The 18,849-nt window shown below is 38.4% G+C and overlaps 1 protein-coding gene across 5 annotated transcripts; it reads right to left on the bottom strand.

Annotated features, from left to right (window-relative positions):
• Positions 1-341: 341 nt before the first annotated feature.
• LOC131197624 (sesquipedalian-1-like) lies at positions 342-8,049 on the bottom strand. 5 transcript variants are annotated; one of them, XM_058181914.1, is made up of 4 exons: positions 5,775-7,451; positions 5,550-5,634; positions 2,997-3,055; positions 342-1,973 (listed from the first exon to the last, which is right to left on the bottom strand). In XM_058181914.1, the coding sequence occupies exons 3-4, from the start codon at positions 2,997-2,999 to the stop codon at positions 1,344-1,346; spliced, it is 633 nt and encodes a 210-aa protein (XP_058037897.1). In that variant the 5' UTR covers positions 3,000-3,055; positions 5,550-5,634; positions 5,775-7,451; the 3' UTR covers positions 342-1,343. The 5 variants fall into 5 exon arrangements, with proteins under 5 accessions (XP_058037897.1, XP_058037895.1, XP_058037898.1 ...); XM_058181912.1 differs by lacking the exons at positions 2,997-3,055; positions 5,550-5,634 and adding an exon at positions 7,978-8,049 and having other exon boundaries at positions 5,775-6,034; XM_058181915.1 differs by lacking the exon at positions 5,550-5,634 and having other exon boundaries at positions 5,891-7,451.
• Between the last annotated feature and the right edge of the window lie 10,800 nt (positions 8,050-18,849).

The following is an 18,849-nucleotide window of genomic DNA, read 5'->3' on the forward strand; positions in this document are numbered from 1 at the left end:
CTTTGGGTCAAGAGTTTCCTGCAAAAGGGAAGCAGGTATTCCCAGGGTGCGTTCCCTTCATTGGCTCCCCAAAGTTAGAACATCCTCCAGACTCCAATTTGCTACTACTGGGAGATCATGTTGAGAATCGCCCAATGCAGAATCAGACTTCAGAAAAGGTGTGGATTCTTCTTGGATTCTGAAGTAAGGATTTTTTTTGCTAAAGCTGAACTAAATAAAGGTAGAACATCACAGATGCTGCAACTTGTAGTAAAGCTTGAGGAAATCCTTAATAAATGATAGATAGAAAACAATATTCTCACTTAAAGTGGAAGAAAAAGATAATTATTGGGGAAATACTACCATCCCTGGTTTATCTACAGTGGTATTTGGTAGCAGGCCAGAGAAGATCCTCTAACCTGGATATTTTTGATCTCAAACTAATAGCCCTGCGGCAGTATATAAGCCTTAAGTACTATCACTATGGCTAATACTTGTTTAATAATGACACAGCACCCCGGTGGCTATGTTGTGTCAGGGTTCCAAGTAACAGACTCAAAGAAATCAAAACTCTGAGGCCTAGAATTTCCTCAAAGTGTGAATTTATTAGGAATGTCATATTGGCACAGCTAGTGAAGACCTCCCAACTCTGAAGGACCCGGAGTTTTCCTCACCCAAATCAAAACCCCAAATTCTTGCCCCCAGGTCACAAGTCCATCACATGGCCCAATCAGATCATGGTCTCAGCTCCAGCTGGCTCTTGTCCAAGCCCTTCCAGCACCTGGTATAACGTCCTTGGTTCCCACAGGAAAGGATGCTATTTTGGCTGCACATCCCCGTCAGCTATCTCTATCTCACGTCCCCACAGCTTCAACACGCCTGGCTGTGGCAGCCCTGAAGATACTTCCAAAATAGCTTCAGGGCTGACACTGGTCATTTTTGTTAGTAATAGGCCCCTGCTGTCTAGTGTAGATCAAGCTGCAGTATTTGTGGATCCCAATCCTGCCTTACTGGAAAACAGTACTTTGACTTTTCCTGGAAAAGATCCTGGCAGGGAACCACTCTTTCATTCTGGTGGGTGATTTTGTTCACTAGACAGTGGAGTAATTAAGACCCACAATAAGAAACCCACAAATGTCCCTTTCCTAAGAAGAGCTCTTGTTCTTCCTGAATGTTGCTGCATTTCAGTCAAAAAACTCCGGCTCTCGATTTTTTCCAAAGACATATTTATTAAAAGTGTTTAAAGAACCAATATTTCAAAACAAGAATGATCTTTTTCACCGATACTGACTCCACTGAAACTGAAATTAGGTGCCTCCAAATTCCATCGGTCACAGCCAAATGTTTGGGGATTGCTGATTGTCCTATTTAAAATGCATCGAATTCTCTGTTTCTGGGACATGCTTCCCCTTTCTCTCCTGCCACTTTATCCTAGTCCTTTTGACATCCTTCCCAAATTCCTGATGGAGGCAAGCAAAATCCATGTGGGAGAATCTTCTTTGTTCTACCGGTTTCGGAGGCGGTAGGGGAAGGTCTGTTGCCTTGCAGCTTGCTTCTTCCTTAGAGTATTGTTGGCTTTTTAACCGGTGAAATTGGCTTTCTAACTCAGTAACCAACGCTCGGAGGTATTCGAATCCCGCTGTGCTCAGAGCTCGCACCCAGTCTTCCATGGTCTCTTGATCCTCAGCTGCCATCTTATAGGACTGGTCAGGCAAGTCATCAGGGTAGCAGATTTTAAAAGTATGAGGCTCTGAGGTGGATTCCTGCAACTCCACCGTGCAGCCTTCTAACACAATGAGCTGACTAGGAGCCCGGTCTCCAGGCTGTTCCCGGAAGATAAGAAGATTTCCACGGAGTTCACACCAGCAGCGCTGATAGGAAGCGGTGCGATTATTTTTCTTATAAAGGATGCCCTGCCGGTCTGGGGGCTGATCTAGGTGGGAAGAAGTAAGGATGCTGGCAATGTGGAGTTTGATGGTGGGCTGGCTCTGAAACTGGAGAGAGAATCATAGAAAGAGATGAGAGACCATACAGACAAATAACACAGAAGGTGAAGGAGCTAAAAGAGGAACTAAGCTGAGCACTTTTCCTTAAGCTGGGCTTCCACATGAGCAGAATTATATTTCCCCCAGCAACCTGGGCAAGTTCATTAGCAAAGGAATTTTAAGTCATGCCTAAAGAGCCGTGGTGGTACAGTGGTTAGAATGCAGTATTGCAGGCTAATTCTGCCGACTGCCAGCAGTTCAGTTCTCACCGGCTCAAGATTGACTCTGCTTTCCATCCTTCTGGGGTTGGTAAAATGAGGACCCAGATTGCTGGGGGCAATATGCTGACTCTATAAACCGCTTAGAGAGGGCTGTAAAGCATGTTGAAGCAATATATAAGTTCTATTGCTATTGCTATGCTCCCTTTGCTTTAAGAAATGGTAGAAAGCCATTCAAAACTATCAAGGGCAGGCCTGTCAAACTAGCAGCGTGCAGGCTGGATGCGGCATGAGCAGGCCACACCTACCCTGGCCTCCACAAAGGCAAAAATGTCACGATACGTCATGATATGTTATGTGACACGATTGAGTTTGACACCCGTGGTCTAGGGGTTTTCAGGCACTACAAAGAAGTTGCCCTTCTTTGGCCATAATGGTCATCTGCCCCCACCTCCCTCTCGGCTGTTGGAGTTGCGAATCCAAGAGCACTAATATTTTTAGTGCCTCATGACCTACTATGCAGAAGGGGACAGAGGGATGTAGCTACAGCAGTGTTTCTCAATCTCGGGAAGGTTAAGATGCATGGACTTCAACTCTCAGAATTCCTCAGCCCGCATAGCTAGCTGGGGAATTCTGGGAGTTGAAATCTACACATCTTAACCTTCCCAAGATTGAGAGACACCGAACTACAGCATTATGCATTTACTCTATGAACCCTCTTTGTCAATCACTCCACTCTCAGGAATGATCATGGGAATATTTCAACCTCCAACACTAAGGTACCCTAATTTTGACCATGGGGGGCAGGAATTACCATTTTTTTCTGTTGCTTGGTTTAGAAGGAGAAAATGGCAGAATTCTTGTCGATTTCACCTAGTGGAGAGGAAAAAAAAAACATGCAAGTCCAGTGATTTTTTTATTTTATTTTGGAAAACCAACTGCTCTATTTCTTTGGTGAAGTTATTCTTTTTTTTTTTTTAAGGAAAACAGTGACAAGAGGAGGGGAGAGGCATGTTTCTGGGCCATATGCCTCTCCCCCCCTCTTGTTGGTAGGTAAGTTGGAGTGGTGTTTGCTTACCTTGAAAGGAAATGCAACAGATGAACCAAGAATAGAATAGAATAGAATAGAATAGAATAGAATAGAATAGAATAGAATAGAATAGAATAGAATAGAATAGAATAGAATAGAATTTATTGGCCAAGTGTGATTGGACATACAAGGAATTTGCCTTGGTGCATATGGTCTCAGTTACTGCTAGCACTACTAGACAACATTACTTTTGATACTTAATAGAAAAAGAGGGAGGGAGACACCTTTCTGGTGAGCTGGGGGGGGCAGAGCAAGGATGAAATAATGCAATTAAACCATAATTTACTTGGGGTTGGCTGAGGTGTGACTTCCCTGGACAGCCAGTTTGATGTAGTGGTTAGGACGTCAAGGTAGAAAGTAGCAGACCACGAATTCTAGTCCTCTTTTGGCCTGGGAACAAGGCAATGGCAAAACACTTCCAAAAATCCTTGCCAAGGAAACTGCCAGGACGTATCTAATGAGTCACCAGAGTCAAAAACTGATTTAAAGGCACTAAAAATTGCCAACTTCAGCATTGTGACTTGGAACCTGTCAAATAGCCCTATGATTTATTGACTACTGTATAGCAAAGGTAAACTGAATGGGTGGCATCCCATGAGCACTAAAGGGCAGCCAATGATCTGAATCTACAATAATCTCAGAGAGAGATTAAGAAGCAGATAAGAAACAAATTCTCCTAGCCCGTATCATCCTGTATTGGAAAGTTTTGTTTGAAAATAAAGACAGAGGCTCAGAGGCAGGGAAAGAGAATGGAAATAAATAGCATCTTCCTTCTTATGGAAGTCTAAATCTATTAGGGAAGTGTTTCTTAAGCTTGACATCTTTAAGAGGTGTGGATTTCAACTACCAGAATTCTGAAGTCCAGACCCCTTAAAGTTGTCAAGGTAGAAAACTATTGTATTAGGAAATGGGGGGAAAATAAGGGAAGCAAGCAAAATGTTTTACTTCAGGAAACTCTGTGTCCCGGAAGATTAGATATAGGCAAAACTAACATTTTAAGTTTCATTGTGTCTGAAATGTATTCTTTCTTTGCAAGCTCAGTATTTGTATTTATATTTTTTTTTGCAACTTTTTAAGCAGTTACTTCTACACTGGATCCAGAGCAATGGCTCTGCTCAAAGGTTCATATTTTCCTTTATATTTTTCTAAAGTCCCCTGGAAATAGAGTAGCTTTATATTTTCCCGTTTTCGCCAATGAATGTTTGGCATGGAAGGACTTAAAGCTAAAAATTGTCTTCCTCAAATTGCATTTAAATTATCTCTAGAGGGACTGTCTCCAAAGGGAAGAGGAAAGTTACTTCAACACTAAAGCTCCAGGATTTGGGACTCTAGGTTTTTTTTTCTTTTAAATTGCCAAACGAGCATCATAGCTTGTGGGAATCCTCTGTCCCACATATGCTGGAGAAGGATGCCAAGAGGGGTGCCCCTTTGAAAACACTTGGTGTCAGCAGGAGCTACCAAGCCTATGTATCAGGACAGGAGACAAAGGTAATCCTCGACTTACAACAGTTCATTTAGTGACTGTTCAATGTCACAACAGCACCGAAAAAAATGACTTCTGATCATTTTTCACACTTGCGATCATTGCAGCATCCCCTTGGTCACGCGATCAAAATTTGACACTTGACAACTGACTCATATTTATGACAGTTGCAGTGTCCAAAGGTCACATGATCTCCTTTTGCAAACTTCTGACTAGCAAAGTCAATGGGGAAGCCAGATTCACTTAACAACCGAGTTACTAACTTAACAACTGTGGCAAGAAAGGCCATCAAATGGGGCAAAATGCACTTAACAAATGTTTCACTTAGCAACAGAAATTTTGGCCTCAATTGTGGTCGTAAGTCAAGGACTACCTGTATAGACCGAGAAGGCTTCTAGTTTCAAACTTTAGCCTTTCATCCTAAAGGCTCAGCCGGCCCATTCCATGGAATTTAATGCATACAGTTGGAAAGGACTATAGACTTCTAAAGAAGAAATAGGGTGTAAAAGTAAACACAAAATTGAAAATTCAGGACAATGGAATAAAAGGAAAAAGAGAGAAAAAAGAGAAATGATTTGAACGAGGAAGTACACGAATCGTTTCACAAAAGAATGGTGAAGAAATACAGGAGAATGAAGAGACTTCAGAGAGTGGAAAGCCCAATACAAAAGAAATTAAAAATCTATGCTGAAGTAGCAGAAAATAAATGTCCTTAAAATAAAAGTCTAAGCTTTTGAGCGTGAAAGGAAAGTGGATTGCAAGGAAAGGGAAAATGACCAATTTTGTAATCTTACGTCTCCTAGGGAATATTGCTTGATGAAATGACAGGCAGCCTTCAGACATGCCCAAATGGGAACTCAAAAGTAGTGGTGTAAGATTCTGAGTTTGCAAAAAAGAAAAAAATTCAAAAGAGGTTAGGTAGGGCATTTTCTGGGCTATTTAAAATAAGCAAGATGCAGATAGAATAATGAGAGAAAAGTATGACATGCAAGCACTTGCTGAATGCATTCAGCCCTTACCTTTGGTGCCAAATTCATCAGGTTTTCTCCTTAGATTTTTCACTAGGACAGTTTTCCTTTCCTCTCAATTCAAAAGCAATAATTTCCTAGATGAAGAAGGTGGGGCTAATGCTCACCTATGTCCTCTCTTCAAGTGGCATTAAAAGTCATTTGATCTCTTGGTCCAGAGTGACAAAGATAAGAGCAGGAAATGACTTTGATCATGGCTTCTTGTTTTCTTCATCCACATCTCCCCACAAGTGAGTTTGAAGAACAAATGGCTAGGAAAAAAAGGAAGATAACTTGACCACAAGCTGGAGTTCTCACTGGTCCTAAAGAGAACCAGTTTTAGGAGGAAAATAAATTGAATATAACACGAATTGCTCTGCAAAATAGACTCAAATAACTGTGGTACTAAATGGGTTTTTATAGCATTCTGTTTAAATGGTTTGCATGGGTGAACCTTATATTTGTTTCTAATGTGTTTTTTAAAAAAAAAACTTTCTATCTTCCTTTTTATTATTCATACTGTAAGTTACTCCGAGGTGGCATCATGAAATGGTGAGGTATAGAATGACTAAAATCCTAATCAGGAAAACAATTCTAAAAAATAACTTTTCTGTTTGCTTCTGGAGGGCAGGTAGTTCAGCTTGAGAGTTACTGAAAGATAGGTGGAGTTTAACTGCTAGGTGCGGTAGTCCTCATTTAGGGACTGCCTGGGCCATTTGCAATTAGGGCAGTGAAGAAAAAGTAACTTTATAACCAATCCTTGTATTTACAACCTTTGCATGTGTGCAAAGTAAAGGAAAGCCGAAGTGAAATCATAAGCACAAGTTACAATTTTACTTAGTGACCAGTTTGCTTAACAATCAGGTTGTTGGTTCCAATTACGGTCACTAAACAAAAATGGGGGAGGGAGGTGGGGTTCAAGGCTCAGTGGTTAAGGATGCTGAGTTTATCAGCTGGAAAGTCTAGCGTTAGCCCTGGAAACATCTTTAACTTGAAATCTTCAGGGCTGCCCATAGCGGTGGATGGCAAGCTGTGGGAATGGGAGGGGGAGTGGAGACAGTGTGGGGTGTATAGCCATAACAACATATTTTCCATCGGGAGTCAAGGACATTCAGCCTGCGCCTGGGGAGGCATGACTGGGAGTCAACTTCAGTTGGGACAGTGACCTGATTGCACCATGTGGATGCAGGGGAAGGAACTTGGACTTTATTTTGGCCGGGGGCTTCAAATTTGGGTTTTCTCAGATGTGTCAATATGATATCTCTAATAAATTCAAGCTTTAAGGAAAATGCCTGCCTTGGAGTTTTGATTTCGTTGGAGGTGTTACTTGGAACCCTGACATCTAGGTTTGAGACCTGAGTATTGCGTGATGGATGAGCTCCTGTTATTTGCCCCAGCTCCTGCCAACCTAGCGGTTCAAAACCATGCAAAAGCAAGTAAATATGTGTACCACTTTGGTGGGAAATTAAGTGTTCTGTACATCTCAGCAAACAGTCATGCTGATCACATGACCATGGAAGCGTCTTTGGACAATCCCCGCTTCCCTTGGCTAAGAAATGGAGATGAGCACCACCTCCTAGAGTCAGACATGACTGCACAGGTGAAACCTTTAGCTTTTAAACAAGAAATAGCTACATCCGACAAATTTTCAACTGTTTCATTTGCATATGTTTTGATAGATTTTCTCAGATTTCCCAGTGTCCTGATGTATTTGATGTAAATTCTAAAACCTTTGGCTAGTTCTGCTGGTTGAGAATTTGTATGCTGTATGTGCATGACATCATGAATCAAATGGGTGAACTTAAGCTATCTGATTATTATATAATAATGTTATGTGAAAACTGGATTAAGTAAACCACGTATAAATTAAGCCAGAAATGGGTATGGCTTATCTGTGTGCAAACAGCACCACCATGTAATGCAAAGTGCCTAAGCAGGGGGTTAGACTATAAGACCTAAAAGTCCCTTCCAACTCTGTTATTCTATTCTATTCTATTCTATTCTATTCTATTCTATTCTATTCTATTCTATTCTATTCTATTCTAAAGATGATATAGTATTGGATTTAATGTCCATCAATCCATCAGCCAAGCAGTGGTGGGTTGCTACCAGTTCTCCCCGGTTTGGGAGAGCCGGTAGCAGAGATGTTGATGTGACAGCGAACGGGTTTGCTCTGACTGTCATCTGGGCCCTCCCGCCCGTGCGCTATACTTACCTTTATTCCTTCACTTTTAGCCCAGCTGAAAAGCATGGCAGAGCGCATTGCAATGCTTCAGCTATTCAGCAAGTCAATACGCTTGCGTGAAGCGCAAGTTTGGCATGCGTGTGAGCAAAGCAAGCAAGTGCATGCCAATTGCCAATTTCTACTATACCAAATGCCAATTTCTACTATTGACCTCACCCCTTTCCTAAGAGGACCATAAGGGGCGTGCATAAGAGCACAAACTTGCCGACTTCCGGTATGGCTCCGCTTCGTGGAGAGCAGCTATGATTTAGCTGCTAACTCCCTAGTCAGTAGAGCTGTCAGGACATCGTAAATCTGGGTCCGACAGCTTGGAATTCTCTCCTTCGGGCAAAGAAAGAAAGATGAGCATTCAGGTTTGAAGTTGAGACACCCTAATAAGCTTCTAAGGCTTACAGGGAGTTCTCCTTCCATAGCCTGATAAGCTCCTGGCTGGGCGAGGCTTCTGCCTTTATGGCGGACAAACGAAGCGTCCAATTGCCACGGCTGGAGTTGATTTATGATGGACTGTAACGTGGACAGAGCAGAAACTGGAGTTTTAACACTTGTTTGTAAGAAGACTGCAAGCTCCTGAGGATATATTTGCTGCGAAGATAGGAGAGAAGAAAGCAAATGGCGGTTTTGTGGAATGTGTGTATTGAAAACGAAAGTTAAAGCTAACAGCTAGTGTCGAAATAGAAGATATATAGGAATGATTAAATGGAAGAAACGAGAATCTTATGATTTATATTTTTTCTTCTTCTTTGGGATTATAGTGATTTAGAAGAAAAGTTTTTTGAATTTTTCTTTTTTAATTTTTTTCTTCTTCTTCTTGGTCCATTATCAAGCTATTTTTTTTTTTAATGGCTTTTAAGCAAATAGTGCCAAAAGTCATTAAAAACTTTGAAATTTCTTCAGCTCAGATTCAAAAATTAAAAGAAGAAATTAAAAAGAAATTAAGAAATTCTTTACAGGAGTTTTTGGAGAGTCATTTTTTAGAAATAGATCAAAAATTTGATGAAATAGAGAAAGAGATGTTGGATTTTAAGGAAGTGGTGGAAGAGCAGAAGAGGGAAATTAAAATGGTAAAGGATGCAATTGCGCAAATATTGAGCTCTTGTATTCAGATGGAGGATGATCTTGCAGAAATTAATAAAGCTAATTTAGAGTTGCAAAGGAAAAAAAAGAAACTCAAAAAAATCAAAACAATTGGAACTTAGATAATAAGATGGAAGATATACAGGCAAAGGTAGATAGGGCAGATGAAGAAAGAGTAATATTACAATATAGATTAATGGAATATGCTATAAGGGTGAGGGGGTTGAAACAAAATAGGAAGGAAAATTTAAAGGAGATTTTTACGCAAGCCTTTGCTCAGATAAAGGGTGTGGAGCCAGAAGATTTTGAGACTAATATTGAAAGAATTTATCGTGTTAATTCTTGGTGGGCAAGACAAAATAGAGTACCGAGGGATGTGGTTATTTATTTTACAACTAAAAAGGTTAGGTATGAAATTTTGCAAGCCTTTTATAAAAATAAATTCCAAATATTGGGACAAGATATAAAAATGATGAAGGAAATTCCTCCTAAAATGTTAAGAAAGAGAAGAGAATTTGCTTTTTTAGTGGATGAGTTTAAGAAACATCAGATATATTTTAGATGGGAAGTCCCAATGGGTTTGTCAGTGAATTTTAGAGGCAGAAAGTATTTTCTTAATTCAGTTATGAAAGCGAGACATTTTTATATTAATGTTTTAAAGTGGGAATCCTTTGTTGTTAGATGCTAAGTTAATTGGTTTGGAAATGATGGAAAATAGAATGGGAGAGGGGAGGAATGTTTAAGATGTGAATATGATGATTATGGTTAATTTTTGGAATTGATTTGTTTAGGATATAAATTATAGGATTTTTGTTATTTGCTATTCGTATGGTATAAATTTATGGGATGATATTATTCAATTGTGAAGGATGGAAAGTGAAATTTATGAATTTAGATAATGTGGCTGTAATGATTTTAACTGCTTACTGTTATATTGTGGATGTAGTTTAAATGATTATTTGTTTTAAATGATGCGTTTATAGATAGTAAAAGTTACGAAGTTAAGCTGGAAATACTATATTTGAGATATTTTATTCGAAATGATATTTGATTGATGGAGTAGTATTGGAAGATTGGATATTAAATCTTATGACAATTGAAGAAATATATAAGTGATGAAAATTTGAATTTGAGAAGCTGGATTGTAAATTAAGAAATGGACTTATGAAATTTGAAGGAATATACAAGTGGCTGGAAAAAAAATTGAACTTTAGAAGATGGACTAATTTTTAAAATGGACTGTAAGAAGAACGGACATTAAATGTTATGGCAATTGAAGAAATATATAAGTGATAAAAATTTGAGTTCGAGAAGATGGACAGTAATTTGAGAAATGGACTTATGAAATTTGAAGGAATATACAAGTGGGAAAAAAAATTGAATTTGAGAAGATGGATTAATTTTAAAAATGGACTGTAAGAAGAAGTAATATGTGAAGTTGGTATTGCTTCTCTTCTTTTCTTTTCTTTATTATTCTTTCCTATCTTTTTATTTTTATTGTGGGGGGATCTAAAGTTTTAAATTTTTAAAGGTGGGAGGTTATGTATATTTTGTATACGTTAGTTTGTGATTGTTGGTCATAATACCCAGTATTTGCTCTGGGAAGTCTGGGGGGGGGGAAGGGGGAGGAGGGGGGGAAATGATACATGGATTGATTATTAATGTACAGTAATTTTTGAAGATATGAAATTAAAATTTTTTAAATGATATTTGGGATGCTCGACTGCCATTTCAGGAAGAAAAGGAGAGGAGTAGAAGGAGGGAAGAAAGTAGGTAGGAATGAGTAGAGAAGGAGGAGGGGAATAAGAAGGTTAGATAGGGTGGAAGAAGGGAGGAGTGGAGAAGGAGGAGAGGAAGTAGTAAAGTGAAGGAGATGAGGATGGATGGGAAAGTAGTAGAGGGTAGAGAGGGAGGTTGTGAAGAAAGGAAGTGGCAGTCGGGCAGGCCTGAATTAGTAATAAATAAAAATTAATGATTAATGATGGATAATAGTTTGTACATAAATATGATGTTGGAAAATGGAAATAAAAATTATTTATAAAAAAAAAAAAAGAGCACAAACGTGCCTACCGTTCCTGTTCTATTGTTTTTCTTTTTTTCTTCCTATATATATATACATATATATGCTTATACCTCCTAATATTTACTTATATATATGTTTATATACTATATAATTTTTTTGTATGACACTTATATATATTGTTGTGACAAAATAAATAAAAAAATAAAATAAATAAATTGCACACAAAGCACGTGTGCGAAGTGAACTGGTGGTAACCGGTTAGAACTCACCACTGCAGCCAAATAATAGTCACAATCATGTAAAACAATGTTTTTCAAATTCGGCAACTTTTAAGATTTGTGGACTTCAACTCCCAGAATTCCACACATTTTAAAAGTTGCCAAGTAGTATTAGTAGACCCACAGGTTCAGCACTGAACTAAAATAAGAAAGGGCAGCAATTCTTGATGGAAGAAAGCAAATGCATTCTATTTTTGTGTAAAAACATAGGATGAGTTCTACCTCAATAAGACCTGTTGAATATCCCCAGCAAATTATTCTTTTTGATCCAAACTAGACTCTTGGGCTGAATGTCCTTTTTTTCATGGCACTCATGTTACAGAGGAAAAAGAGCTGAACAATAACCTGAAAGTGAGTCTAAACTTTGCTTAAATACAGCACCTGGTTTAATAGGATAGTTGTAGTGCCCAATCAGTCTTTTGTGCACCCCTCATTGTTGTGCACCCCCATCTCTGCATTCTGGTGGAACTGGTGGAACACTGGAGAATAAACTACCTTGGCTGATCTCAAAAAGCTAAGCATGAACAGAAATGATTGGTTCAACCAATCAGGAAACTTGAAAGCAATAGATATATTGGGAAAGAAAAGTGGGGGGGGATTAGCAAATCATTTCCTTATTATTGCTACACACAAAAACCTTCTTATCAAATTGCCAGGAGCCAAGGTTGATTCAAGGAAGTTTCCCTAAGGGAATTAAATGGTTTTATGAAGAGCTATGAAAATTCATTTAATTTTGGATTTTGTGTACAGGATTTTTGTGTACAGAGGCATTCAGTAAGGGTAAGGAAATGTAGACTTTTCTTGTCTGTTTGGTTGTCCCAAAGGTGCTTTTTCAAAAGGCAACTAGACTTGTTTTTTCTTGAAGACACTTCGCTTCTCATCCAAGAAGCTGCTTCAGTTCTGAAGAACTGAAAGCTATTCTTCCTTATTTAGAGCTTAATTAAGATAGATTTCCTTTAGCCATGGAGTTTATAATTTACCAATTAGAATTAATGGTCAGTCCATCTTTCACAAAGTTGTTTATTTAAAATTCTTCTGCCCACCTTTCTTGTATGTTCTAATTTTCTGAAGGGAAAGAATTTTGCTTTTTAAAATTCTGTTTTTTTTATTTTATTTTTATTTTTATTTTATTTATTTTGTCACAACAATATATGTAGGAATCATACAAAAGATTATATAGTATATAAACATATATGGGTAAATATAAGGAGGTATAAGCATATATATAGAAAGAAGAAAAGAAAAACAATAGGACAGGAACGGTAGGCACGTTTGTGCACTTATGCACGCCCCTTATGGCCCTCTTAGGAATGGGGTGAGGTCAATAGTAGAAAGTTTTTGGATAAAGCTTTTAGGATTATGGGAAGAGACCACAGAGTCAGGTAAAGTGTTCCAAGCACTGATGATTCTGTTACAGAAGTCATATTTTCTGCAATCTAGATTAAAGCGGTTGACATTAAGTTTAAATCTATTAGTTGCTCTAGTATTATTGCAATTGAAGCTGAAGTAGTCTTTAACCGGAAGGACATTACAATAGATGATTCTGTGAGTTAAGCTTAGGTCTTGTCGAAGGCGACAGAGTTCCAAGTTTTCTAAGCCTAGGATTTCAAGTCTGGTGGGATAGGGTATTCTATTGTTTTCAGAGGAATGGAGAACTCTTCTTGTAAAATATTTCTGGACACGTTCAATTGTATTGATGTCAGAGATGTGGTGAGGGTTCCAAACAGGCGAGCTGTATTCTAGAATTGGTCTAGCAAATGTTTTATATGCTCTGGTTAATAGTGTGGTGTTTTTGGAAAAGAAACTACACAAGATTAGGTTTACAACTCTTAGAGCTTTTTTTGCTATGTAATTGCAGTGGGCTTTGGCACTTAGATCATTTGACATGAAAACTCCAAGGTCTTTAACGGGATGGGGGTCATCTGTAAGGTAATGTCCATCTAGTATGTACTTAGTTTTTGGGTTCTTTTTTCCTATATGTAAGACTGAGCATTTGCTGGTTGAAATTTGGAGCTGCCAATTTTTAGACCAAGCGGTTAGATGATCAAGGTCGTTTTGAATGATAGAAGTATTGTCTGTGATGTTAAATAGTTTGACATCATCAGCAAAGAGAACACAATTACTTGAGATATGGTCACAAAGATCATTAATGTATAGTATAAAGAGTGTTGGTCCAAGAACGCTGCCTTGAGGAACGCCACTCTTGACAGGAACAGGATTTGATAGAGCATTGCCAATTTTGACCACTTGTTGTCTGTTGGACAGAAATGCAGATATCCATTTGTGGAGGGGTCCTGAGATGCCATAGGATATTAGTTTTAGGAGAAGTTTATCGTGTACTACTGAGTCGAAAGCTTTGCAGAAGTCTATGTAGATTGCATCTATTGATTTGCCTTGATCAAGATTTGAAGTCCATGGCTTCTGGTGGCTCCGCTCTCTCCGAAGGACGCCCTAAGGGCGCCCGCGCTGGGATTCTGTAAAAGCCGGCGAAATCAACGGCTGAAAGTACCTTCCCCGGTAAGGAGAAGGGAAAGAGCAGAAGAGGGAAGGGTAGAGCTCTCTCTAGAGGCCCCGTTTGGGGAACTCGAAAGGGAAAGTTCCCTGGAATTCCTTCTGCAAAGCTCCAGCCCCAGTGTGTTTCTGCTTTAAGCAGACAGAGAAGAGAGCGACCACTTCTGCTTCAATTGATTGTTATGGATATTTATAAGCAGACGGAATAAAACACAGGAGATCAGTCATTTAAATTGCAAGTATTAAATCTGACTTCTATTTTTTCTTTTAAAAAAATAATAATTTTTTTTTCTCTCATCTACAATCAACACAATGAAATAAAATGGCGTTTACTTGTTGAGAAAGTGAAACTGAACGGAGATTTTATCTTATTGTACTGGACTGTGGATTGTTGGATTATTTTAGTTTGTTTAAGTATTTCATAAGGGATTTTCAGCAAAACTTTGCCATGAAGGTTTTTCAGAAGAATGGATTCGTGACTTTATACAGGATTATACAGAAAGAATGTATTTAATTATTCAACAATACGAATTGGAAAAAAGTGGAGGCGTTTTGGATGAGAGGTTGGAGGAAATTATCCAAAGGAATCAGGACTTGGAATATGGGATGGATGTAAAGCCTTTTTAAAAGTTTGGATGAAAAGCCTGAAGTTGTGCTACAGGAGGCTGTCTCCGAAATGGAAAAATTCACAGGGTTAATGCTTTCCAAGAGTTCTCTTCGGATTGAGGAATATACGGCAGTAACTCGTGGATTCTTGGACATAAGGAACTATTAGGAAATATTGTGACTGACTTTTCAAAAGGAGTAATGAAGGAAAGACAGAGACTAATGCATCAAAAATGGCAAGAGACAAAAGTATCATTTTTGAAAGATTTTTTTTTTTTTGAAATATTAACAGAAAAAGATTTTAGCCTTTCTGAAAGACAATACGTAAGGAAGATTTGGAAGAAATGGGTTGATTATATGTTTTATAACCATCATAAAAGACTAGATATTTGGATTTATACTGGATTTTGACGAGGAAGGACTAAAGTTGAACAGATATTGTAATTTCCCTGTATTAAAATTCTATAATCTGTTGTATTGAATTTTAAATAGAATATTCTCGAAAGATCTTATGTAAGAAAGACTTGGGTTATATAGTTATAGAAGTTATAAGGGAGATATTCTCTGAATTGGATTGGATTTTTATGCTTTAGCTGGTTTTAAATATTTTAGGATTTTAGGATTAATTTGTTCTACTGATCTATATATTTTATTTTATTTTATTTTATTTTATTTTTGTTTACATTTATACCCTGCCCTTCTCCGAAGACTCAGGGCGGCTTACAGTGTATAAGGCAATAGTCTCATTCTATTTGTATATTTTTACAAAGTCAACTTATTGCCCCCCCAACAATCTGGGTCCTCATTTTACCTACCTTATAAAGGATGGAAGGCTGAGTCAACCTTGGGCCGGGCTCGAACCTGCAATAATTGCAGGCTTCGGTGTTCTTAATAACAGGCTATTCGGTGTTCTTAATAACAGGCTATTACCAGCCTGAGCTATCCGGCCCTATTACTGTTTATTGTTAATTTTTTGAAGGATTTTGGTTATGTAAGGAGGAAGTCAGAGCTAGAGAGGGAGAATTGGTATAATAGTTTTGGGAAAAAAATTTTTTTAGCATATGGTTGTTTTATTTTTAACTATGCCTTGTGTTTGTTCCGGGAAGCCAGGGGGGGAGGGGGGAGGGGGTTTGTGAAGGGAGAGGGGTTGGGGGGAAAGGGGGAAAAAAATTTTTTTGTAAAACTTTTTGAATAAAAAAAAAAGATTTGAAGTCCATATGTTTTTGCAGTGCAGAAGTTGTAAGTTACATGATAATTTTTTTCTGAAACCAAATTGTTTGTTGGAGAGTAGGTTGTTTGTTTCTAAGTATGAGGTAATGGATTGGTTGATGATAGATTCCATGACTTTGCAGGTGACACAGCAAAGGGAGATCGGTCTGTAGTTTTCGACTAAGCTGGGGTCTCCTTTTTTGAAGATAGGGATGACTGTGGCTAGTGACCAAAGTTTGGGAAGAGAACTGGTAGTGAAAGCTTTTTCAAAGATAATACTTAGGGGTTCTGCTATATTAATGGAAAGTTTTTTTAAGAAGTATGCGCACAGTCCATCGGGTCCAATAGATAGCGATGGTTTTAAGTTGTGAAGAGCTTTTCCAACGTTGTCTTCTGTGAAATCTATATGAGTTAAATCATCATAATCGTTGCTGGTACGTTTGTGGAAAGTCAGATATGTGTTATCGGAGTTAACAAAAACTGAGCCAAAGAAAATATTGAAGAGGTTTGCTTTAACTGTTTCGTCATTGCATTCTTTGTTGTTAGAATCTTTTAGTGGTGGGATGGATCTAGAGTCATTAAGTTTATTGTTAACAAAATTATAAAAGGCATGATTGGAATTTGTGCGCAGAAGATTCTCTTCTTGCTTGGTGTGGTAATTTGTGCATTCAGTTTTTATTTGGTTGCATATGTTTCTGTAGCGGTTTTTGAAATTTGTAACATAGCCTTTTTTGTTTCTTTTCCAGAGGAATTTTTTTTTTGATTGAAGCTTTTTTATTGATATGGGTAGTTTGTTTTTCTTGATCATGGTAGTCATTTGTGGTACATATAGTTTAATGACTCTATTGATTTCAAGTAGGAAGACTCTATAGTGGTCTTCAGCAGATATGCAGGTTGCAAACAAATTTTGCCAGTCCAGAAATGAAAGATCGTTGTTTATAAGGTTGTAATTGGCTTTTTTGAAGTTGCAGTTGGGAGTACTGTTGTTATGACGATTTAAGTATGGACGTATATTGAGACAAAAATCAATTATGCAGTGGTCACTGTTGGAAAAAGGTTCTTTAATTTCTAGTCCGTAAATTGAGTTTGAATTGTTGCAGAAGATGAGATCAAGGCAGTCTTTTTAAAGAAAAATAGAAAATAGAGTAATATTCCAGTTTTGCTGTACTGTATATTACTCAGGATCTATAAGGCTGGTTTAATGATATGCATGAAAATCTGCATATGGTTATCATTTAAATCCATTTCAACTGTAAAAATTATATTTGCCCAAGTTTTTTTTTCCTGTTAGAGCGATTTAAGGCAAATTTACTATTGGGACATATAGAGTACAGTTAGTCCTGTGTGAGGCCTGCTTGCATGGTTGGCCTGGGAAGGAATAGGAGGGGTTGTCTTTCCAGAAGTGACACATCTTGGATATAACACAAGGTTATTGGATGCTCCACAATGCAACACATCAATGCAGAGTTCTTTTTGGTGTATGCAATATCACAAGCAGTTCAGGTTTGATTTATGACAACTGAACCCAAAGTTTCTGTTGCTAAGCAAGATGGGGGTTGGACTAGATGACCTATAAGATCCCTTCCAACTCTATTTATTATGTTGTAGAATAGAATAGAATAGAATAGAATAGAATAGAATAGAATAGAATAGAATTTATTGGCCAAGTGTGATTGGACACACAAGGAATTTGTTTTGGTGCATATGCTCTCAGTGTACATAAAAGAAAAAGAAAAAAAATACCTTCATCAGGTACAACATTTACAACACAAATGATGGTCATAGGGTACAATTTAACCCTTAGTGATAGGAACAAAAAGTTACAGTCATACAGTCATAAGTGGAAAGAGATTGGTGATGGAAACGATAAGAAGATTAATAGTAGTGTAGATTTAGTAAATAGTTTGACAGTGTTGAAGGAATTATTTGTTTAGCAGAGTGATGGCCTTCGGGAAAAAACTGTTCTTGTGTCTAGTTGTTCTGGTGTGCAGTGCTCTATAGTGTCGTTTTGATGGCAGGAGTTGAAACAGTTTATGTCCAGGATGTGAGGGTTCTGTAAATATTTTCACGGCCCTCTTCTTCATTCGTGCAGTATACAGGTCCTCAGTGGAAGGCAGGTTGGTAGCAATTATTTTTTCTGCAGTTCTAATTATCCTCTGAAGTCTGTGTCTTTCTTGTTGGGTTGCAGAACCGAACCTGACAGTTATAGAGGTGCAAATGACAGACTCAATAATTCCTCTGTAGAACTGGATCAGTAGCTCCTTGGGCAGTTTGAGCTTTCTGAGTTGGCGCACAAAGAAGTCTTTGTTGTCCTTTTTTGATGATGTTTTTGATGTTAACTACTGCTGATACTGTGTTGTCAAGTATTGTGAGTGGTGGAAGTATGGAAGGGTTTCTCCTAAAGTCTACCACCATTTCTACAGTTTTGAGTGTGTTCAGTTCCAGATTGTTTCAGTCGCACCACAAGGCTAGTCGTTCGACCTCACGTCTATATGCAGATTCGTCATTGTTTCAAATGAGACCAATCACTGTTGTGTCATCTTCAAACTTCAGTAGTTTAACAGATGGATTGTTGGAGATGCAGTCATTGGTATACAGAGAGAAGTGGGGAGATCACATAGACTTGGGGGGGGACTGTGCTAATTGTACAGGTATCTGATGTGATCCTGCTTAGCTTCACCTGCTGCTTCCTGTCTATTAGGAAGCTTGTGATCCACTTACAGTTCTGTTCAGGTATTGTAGCTGGTTTAGCTTAGTTAGAAGGGTGTCTAGAACAGTGGTTCTCAACCTTTGTAGTGCTGCGACCCCTTTAATATAATTCCCCATGATGTGGCGACCCCTTTAATGCAATTCCCCACGATGTGGCGACCCCCAACCATAAAATTATTTTCGTTTTGAATTTATCGCGCCTGAAGCCATATTGGCTAGCGATCTGAACTGCTTGCAATTGCCTTGAGGATGGAGGCATTAAAGCGGAGACTCCTCCCCTGTTAAGTTTATCGCGCCTGAAGCCAGATTAAGTTAGCGATTGGGAGTGATTGCAGCTGGCTTGAGAGGGAGACATCAGAGCAAAGATTTCTCTTTTTTAATTGATCACGCCCGAAGCCAAATTCGGCTAGCAATTTGAAGAGCCTGCAGCTG

The sequence above is a fragment of the Ahaetulla prasina genome, chromosome 4 (genome assembly GCF_028640845.1).
Source record: "Ahaetulla prasina isolate Xishuangbanna chromosome 4, ASM2864084v1, whole genome shotgun sequence".
Lineage (NCBI taxonomy): Eukaryota > Metazoa > Chordata > Lepidosauria > Squamata > Colubridae > Ahaetulla > Ahaetulla prasina.